The sequence below is a fragment of the Anarrhichthys ocellatus genome, unplaced genomic scaffold (assembly GCF_004355925.1).
Source record: "Anarrhichthys ocellatus isolate YVR2014 unplaced genomic scaffold, GSC_Weel_1.0 scaffold14, whole genome shotgun sequence".
NCBI lineage: Eukaryota > Metazoa > Chordata > Actinopteri > Perciformes > Anarhichadidae > Anarrhichthys > Anarrhichthys ocellatus.
The window spans coordinates 3605139-3613029 of record NW_022280044.1 but is presented as its reverse complement, the minus strand read 5'-3'; the positions used below and the strand labels follow the sequence as shown (position 1 = coordinate 3613029).

General features: G+C 43.0%; 1 protein-coding gene across 1 annotated transcript in view; it reads left to right on the top strand.

Moving 5' to 3' along the window:
* The window catches only part of hibadha (3-hydroxyisobutyrate dehydrogenase a), a 19994-nt gene extending 14342 nt beyond the window's left edge, over positions 1–5652 (top strand). The window contains exons 7-8 of the mRNA XM_031853692.1: positions 2870–3026; positions 3718–5652. Coding sequence (XP_031709552.1) covers positions 2870–3026; positions 3718–3876 — 316 coding nt within the window. The 3' untranslated portion in view covers positions 3877–5652. The remainder of the gene's footprint in view (positions 1–2869; positions 3027–3717) is intronic.
* Positions 5653–7891: the final 2239 nt, after the last annotated feature.

Below are 7891 nucleotides of genomic sequence, written 5' to 3'. Positions count from 1 at the left end.
TGTGTGTGTGTGTGTGTGTGTGTGTGTGTGTGTGTGTGTGTGTGTGTCCCCTTTACTAACCAATCTCTGGGGCTTTATTATAGGGTTTGACAAAGACTGTCATCGTTTAGAGAGAGCCCACACCCGTAAATCTCCCATGCTGCATTGCGGCCCATCCTCTTATGCAGAAAGGGCGCTCTCTTAGGCGCATGTGTACAGACACACACGCACACAACACAGTCTGACACAAAGGAGACTGAGCACTCACAGCCAATTTACAGGAAAACGGCAATAACATTTTATCATGCTGGACTTGGGCCTGATAGAGCTGCCCTTTCTTCAAATACGTGTATGTGTGTTTCCCCTTACCTGTGTACACACACAGAGAGCTCTGTTCGTGGAGCTAATTTGTTGATCTGAGATGGAAACTCGGGCCGTCTCCAACGGAGCGTGGCGTTCTCTTAGTGCAAGGAATGGCCACGCATGACAATTATGAACACACACACACACACACACACACACACCCTGCCTGTCTGCCGTCCTCACTTTCCCTCTCTTTCGAGTTTTCTTCCCCGTCCCTATTTGCTGTACCTCCTCATTTTATTATTTTCTTTTAATCCCTTCATTTCTCCTCTGCCTGCTGTAATTTCTGCACGCAGCCGACCAGTGAGTGGAAGAGGGAGACGAGAAGCTGCAGACAGTAGCAGCAGGGATTTTAATGATGCACATGAAGATGAGAGGAGAGGCGACTGGCCCAAGAAGGGATATGAGGCTTTAACGGCTTACAGTTCACCTTGCACGCCTGTGTACCTGCACTCATTCATGCATACAAAACATGCATGTCTCCAGTAGGAACACGCATATTTGTTCCTTTTTATAAGGAGAACAGGAAAAAACGAAGGACAAAACACCCAACCCTATGAGACGTAAAAAGATTTGCCACAACAAACATGAACGCAGACACGCATCTCTCCTCCTTAAATGGATTGTGAGCATATGTTCCGATGACGATTAAAGTTGGGTGATAAACTCGCTTGTTGCCTCTATAAATGGGATAGTAAAGGCGTGTGTGTGTATGTGTGTATGTGCTCGTTAGCTCTTTAATGTAATAATAAATGGGGAACAGGTTGGGCTTCCTCTCCTGTGGCATCAAACAAGGACGAGAAGCTAATCGCAATGAACTGCACCTGCTAGAGCTCCCCAGCACATAAACTCCTTCCCTTCTTTTCTTCATCTCTCTCTCACATTTCTTTAATGTGCAGTGGCATCGCACAGCAACACGTTCGTATCTTTGTGTTTTTATCCATGTCAATCTTGTTAAAGCGTGACATGTCGTCTTCTCCACGCAAATTACCGCAGGCGAGGAACAACACCACTGCGTCAGCTAATAACCGTGTGTGTGTGTGTGTGTGTGTGTGTGTGTGTGTGTGTGTGTGTGTGTGTGTGTGTGTGTGTGTGTGTGATGGGAGCAGGAGGGGAACTTCATTGATTTATCGTTAACAGAGGACAACAGCTCCCCGTCAGCGTCTCTGGCCGCTATAACAAACGATCTGCGCGCTCGGACGCGCTTTATTGTAGCTCAGCCAGTAACCTTTTCAGCTGCTGACCCAGAACGCAGGGAGGGGCTGCCTGCCTGTGTGTGCGGAGAGATGGGGGGGGGGGGGGGGTTGTGTGCGATGTCAAACATATGTCCCCCAGAGTCCTCAGACAGGGAGGTGTCAGCAGGGAAGAAGGGGGGGAGGAAGAGGAGAAGAGGCGGAGGAGAAGCAGGATGGCGAGGATGCTTTCAGACGTAAACTAAAGAAGCCATCATGAGCGAGACTGCCATTAAAAAAAAAATTTTCAAGCTAAAACATATGTTTACAAACACACGCATGCATGCACACAAGCGCCACTTATGCCACATTTCCAAAACGGTTTGTTAAAAAAAAAAAAGTGCGGACACAAAAGAGGCGAAGGGAGGAGGGACAGACATGGAGAGAGCGTAAACTCAATTCACATTCTTAATTAGTTAGCAGACAGCTAATAAAAACTGTGGTAGTAATGGCAGAATGAGAGCCAGGTGGAGGGAGGGAGTGAGGCTGCTGGCCTTAAGGACCTATGATGGTTTAATAGTCATATTGAGAGCAGAATAGAGTTACAGCCCTGTAAGTAACAGTGAAGTGAGGCAGCCAGGGCTTGATGTGGTCCGCTTTACACTGGCCTTTAAACCGTTAATATACCAAAGCTGCACTACACAGACGTTGTAGTTACACCCTCTCTACTGTAATGGTTTCACTCTCTGCTCCTGTCTGTCCCTTTTTTCCTTTTTGCCTCTTCTTGTCGTGGCCTGGAGATTTGTATGAAAGTGGGTTGTTGCAAAAATGGGGCAGCAGGAGTAAGAGCGAGTGACAGCGAGGTTTATTGCTCCCCTGTGCTGCTTAACCACTTCTCCTCCTCCTCCACTTTCTTTTTTCATGAAAGAGGGATGATGAGCGATAGATGTGCTCTTAAACATCAATACTGCATTAGCCAGCATTACAAAGCCTTCAGCCATTAACATTGAGGAATGGTCACAGCCTAGCATAAGGTTCAATTGGGGTCACTACAAGCACCAGCCGCCCCACACCCATCTTTCTCCACATTTCTCTTTTTGATCTGTGTTGAAAATAAATTCCACAATCGCCGATCTTATATCCCGTCTGTCCCATTTCCTCACTGTTTCATAATTCCTCTTTCCTATTTTAACGCTACTGACAGTTTTCAACCTTTTCTCACAACCTCATCCTGAGTCTTCAGTGTGGCAGTAAATCTAATCCTTCAGTTTAACTGTTTTGTGCCACTGATTTACCCATGAATTCCCCTGTTGCCAAGTAAGGAGATACTGATCTTCTCCTTCTCCTTTTCCCAGACTGGGTTTGGACCCCAAGCTGCTGGCAAAGGTCCTCAACATGTCCTCAGGTCGTTGCTGGTCCAGCGACACATATAATCCAGTCCCCGGCGTCATGGAGGGAGTCCCCTCAGCCAACAACTACCAGGGTGGCTTTGGAACCACACTAATGGCCAAGGTACAACCTGCTCCATGTCTTTGTCACTTTTTTTTAATGATCCTTTTTATTTGGATTAATCTCTTGACTAGCTATTTTTGCTTAATTGATTAAGGTGTTTTTTCTTACTCTTTAGTCTATAAATAGTAACAAATGCACGTGCCATTTCCCACAGCCCAAGCTGACATCAAATAGTCCTTCCAACAATCCAAACTTGATTCACAATCCAAAATGAAATAAAACAGAGAAAAGAAGCAAATCATCCCATTTGGTATTTTCCCCAAGATAAAAGACCTGATTAATCATTTATCAAAGTTGTTTCCATTTAGTTTTCTGCTACTACTATTACTCTTTCTCCTTTCTTTGTCTCTCAACCCTGCAATTTACTTTGTCTCAATTTGTTACTGTTCTTTTGTGTCTGTGTGATACTCCCCTTCACAACCCATCTGTGACTTGCGCTGTTCCACTTAATTTTACCGTCACTGCATTAGCTACTCTCTATGGGTCAGTTTGCAGCCGTGTATTATTTAGTGAATCTGGGTGTCTATTAATACACTTTCATTGTGTGCTTCTATCACACACACCAAACTTGAGAAATCTTGACAAAATTAGGATAAACACTTTCTTTCTTACAGCCTTTAGATGGCCAAAAATAGATTATAACGTTAGTCCAACTATCTGACACCCTGCCTCACTTTCTCACTGTCTCTAGGATCTTGGTTTGGCTCAAAACACTGCGACCAACACTAAGACACCCATCCCTCTGGGTTCCCTCGCCCACCAGATCTTCAGAGTCATGTGCTCCCGCGGCTACGCTAACAAGGACTTCTCATCCGTCTTCCAATTCCTACGTGAGGAGGAAGGACAGTGAATGGAGGAGGAGCACAGCTGACTGTGACATTACCATACATACACACACACACACACACACACATGCACATACATGCCCACACCCCAGTGCCCCTTATCCCACTATGCTCAGGAGAGTCTAAGGCCATGCCCTCAGGCACAGATCTGCGGTCCAATTAACATACTGTATGTCGGCACATGTTCCCTCATAGCCTTAGCTGAATCATATTTTCAAATCACGGCTCTCCCTCTGCATGGGGGGAAATGCTAAAACTGACCTTAGATCAGTATCTAGAGACAAAGCAACTCTCTTTCCACTCTGGAATGAGAGGCCAGACTGCAAAATGAGAGGTAGGAAGAGGCACTGCTGGTTTATATGTACCAATGCAAAATATTATGTGGTTTTCCAAGATGATTGATAAGTAATAACTGCATGATGGTTAAAAGTTTAAGTATGCTTTTGTCGGGTTTGTGCTTATTGCCTGTTACCCAAATGACTGTAACCTGTCCCTGTTCAATGAAAGGACAGAAAAGGAAATGCAAGCTACAGAGAGGATTCACATAGCGCGGGGGGGGGATTTCATTGAAGAGCCAGTGCAAGAGAGTGCAGAGTTTAGGTCACCTGTTTTTCTGCTGGAGAAAATATTCACAGCACTACATGTAAGGTTACCAAAACCACTTGTTTTGTTACATTTGTCCGGTTTAGGGAGAAAAGTGGTGTCATTCAAGTGTTCATTCATGTCACCAGCATACATTCTGTCATTCACTCACTGGACCGACCACTTAAGCTCATTTGAATACTGTGATTATATATCTGGTTATTTTTGCACTGTGTGCATCGCAGTGCGATGTGGCGGGCCATTTTGATACAGTTACAGAATCTCTTTGAACTTACCTCTTGTCTTCTCTGATGTCTACGTCTGCTTATCGAGCCACTGGAGTATTATTTTGTGACCAACACTGATTGAATTTTATACTGTTCACTACAAAAGTTTGTTCTCATTCTCTAGCAGTTTCTGTTGCCCACTTTGACTTTAATTAAAGTCCATCCTCGCATATCTCTCCTCTCTCTCAACTTGTACGACATGTGTGTAAGCGAGGAACGTTTCCTCCCGCCTCTGAACAAATGTACATAATGTATATTACATGTTGTTGCATAGTGTTGAAGAGAAATCTAAATGGACTGTCACTTTTTGTAGTAAAATGCATTAATAGTGTCTACAGTTTGTCTTTGCTCTGTGAAACAGATCCTCAGTCGCATTGTGGCCTGAAAATAAAAGATGTTCTGTGTATTTGGTGTTTGTCTGGTTTTGTTAGATAAGTAGCCCTCAGTATGCTGCTGAAGATGTAGCACTTTTTGTGATGAGGCGCTGATCCCTGGAATCGGACTTAGAAGTAGGGAAAAAGGTGTCGCACACTCTGTTTCAATATGCATCGTTTGATTCAACAATGAGAAGAAGACAGGCCACACCCAAATTACACATCTGATGGTGATGAGACAATCATGTTCCACCAGAGGGGTGAGAAAAAAAGTCAAACCACCAGCTCTAAATCTAAACTTTTACTAAATCTCAATTAGAAATCTAAATATGTGTGTATTTTTACATTTTAAATGTATACGTTATTTAGTTTGTTTGACTCTAGCTCACTGAATGCCATGTTTTGTTTTTTTTATCATCCCTATAGTGGAACATGACTCATTGTCACAATAAAAAAATAAATATGGGGCCAGCTTGTGGGACACGTTTTTCTTGCTTTCAACATCTGAATGCTAACATGCTGATGCTTGTACTGTTTAGCATGTTAAATACAGCTCAGGCTGTCAGACGTTTTGCAAGTATTTGGTCATCATGAAAGATATTTAGGGGATTATCAAGTGATTACCTTGTGAGGGGCATGTTTCTCTGTAACATATTTCATGCCAAACCATCCAATAGTTGATATATTTCACTCAAAACCACTGATGTGATGCAGACATCCTGGGAATATGAGTGAAATAAATTTGGTACCAATTCATCCACTAGATGTTGAGATATTTCTGGTGAACTTACCTGCTGGTGCACTCAAGCACTCTTTTGTCATTAACTTGAAAACAAAATATACAAACTTCATTCATTTCAAGTCAATTCAACTTAAAATAAATAACTTAGTGCATGAAGTCTTTTGACTTGAAGTGAGTTAAATGAACAAACTGCTGAGTGTTAACTCATCAAATTAAGTTTCCAAAGACTTTCCAGCATGCATTGTTTGAGAGTTATATCTTCCCATAGACCCTTCTTTTTTGTGGTTTGAATAAAGCAGACATGACGAAAACTTGCTGTAAGTCGTATAGTCTTACTTGGATAAGTAAAGGTTGTTTTCTTATCACAATACTGAAATCAGTGAGAACCACCAGAAAGTGTGAAAATGGAAAGCAAATCAGACTGAAAAATTAAATTTACTAACCTTAGTTGGTTTTACATTTCATGAGATGACTTTAAACTAATTGTTACATTTTAGTTCCATGAACACATTTTTAAGGCAGCGGGGAAACTAATGTTTTAAAGTTGAACCGCTTTCAAACTTTTGACAGTGAAAAGTCAGGGGGATCACCAAAGTCATGATTTATCCTCTGGAAACCATGAATATCTTAAATAAATTGCATAGCTATCTGTCACATAGTTGTAAAAACATGCCACAAAAAACAAAAATGTGAACCTGCTTGTGAAACTAGCGGAAAATTCTGGGCATCACAAAAGCCAGTAGGATTTATTCTCTGGGGACCATGAATGTCTGTACAACATTTCATGGCAATCTATCCAATAGTTGAGTCTGTGGACCAACTGACACACTAACAAACCAAAATTGCTAGCAAGTCATAAATTAGCAGCCTATTCATATTTTAGTCATACTCTTACCTTTACAGCTTATATTCTCACTTTTGAGATCATAGAAAGACATTTACTTTACTCATAAATGTTTTATTTGTGAAGTTTTTCCATAATTGGATCAAGGGTCTAGGGATAGACGATGTCATACGTGAATCCCCTCGGGGACAACCAAACTTGACTTGATTACATAACAGGTAAGGTGACCAACAGGACAATAAACACTAAACAGGCTACTGTGTAATCCTTTGGTCTTTCACTATGTGTGTACAAACCTTGGTCATCTGGGTCCAAGTTCAAGATGCTATTACAACAGTCTTATTTAACGTGGAGTCTGATAATATCCTGCTCTTCAGTGGTCTGTTCCATTGTTTCTCCAAAGCTCTTAAGCAGGCGCTCATATAACGCTTAACGTCAGACGGGGAGAAATAGCAGCACTAATCTCAGAATGATGCCCTTATTTCCATCATTACAATGAAATGAGGGGGAAAAAACAAATGCGGTTTTGTTTTATTTCACTCTTTTTTTCTGAGGGCTGGTGTTTCTTCGCGACATTTTATTGAGCTTCTGTCGTCTAAGTGGCAGCCACAGTCGTAGCAGACTGCGGTGGGCCGTTGGTGGCAGGGGTTGTGTCGTGGGCTTGTGACTCACTCTGTTATTGTTCCTTTGGAAGTATGCACTTGCCTCGGCTGTGTGCTTTGAAGATTATCTCCATCTCAAAATAAAACGTCTAGGTTTACATCAAGAAGCCATTGATATAACACATCTCTTCCCATGTCACTTGTGAAGCAGGATTTGGTATCTTTTAGCCTCCAACACCCTCTTGACCTTTGCAGACAATAGACTCTGGTCTTCCTACGCCTCTGGACTAGTCTTCTGAATTAGGCAGCGTGGCTGATTCATATTTGGGTGTTTTAATTTGCCTGTGTTTTATAGCGTGCTGCTGAGCCGGCGGTTTCCTCATTAAAGGACACATGAAAGCCGGCTGTAAAGGAGCCTTGGTGAAACCGGCCTGCACTGACGTCTGAAGGGGACGCGAGCGACCGAAGGACCGACCGAGTCCCGAGCCAGCCGGTCTGAGCCAGAGGGCCTCGCCCTCTCAGCCAGGCAGCCAGTGGTGGGCCACCAGACACACCACACTGAATTGCGTCCTCACCAGGATACGACATC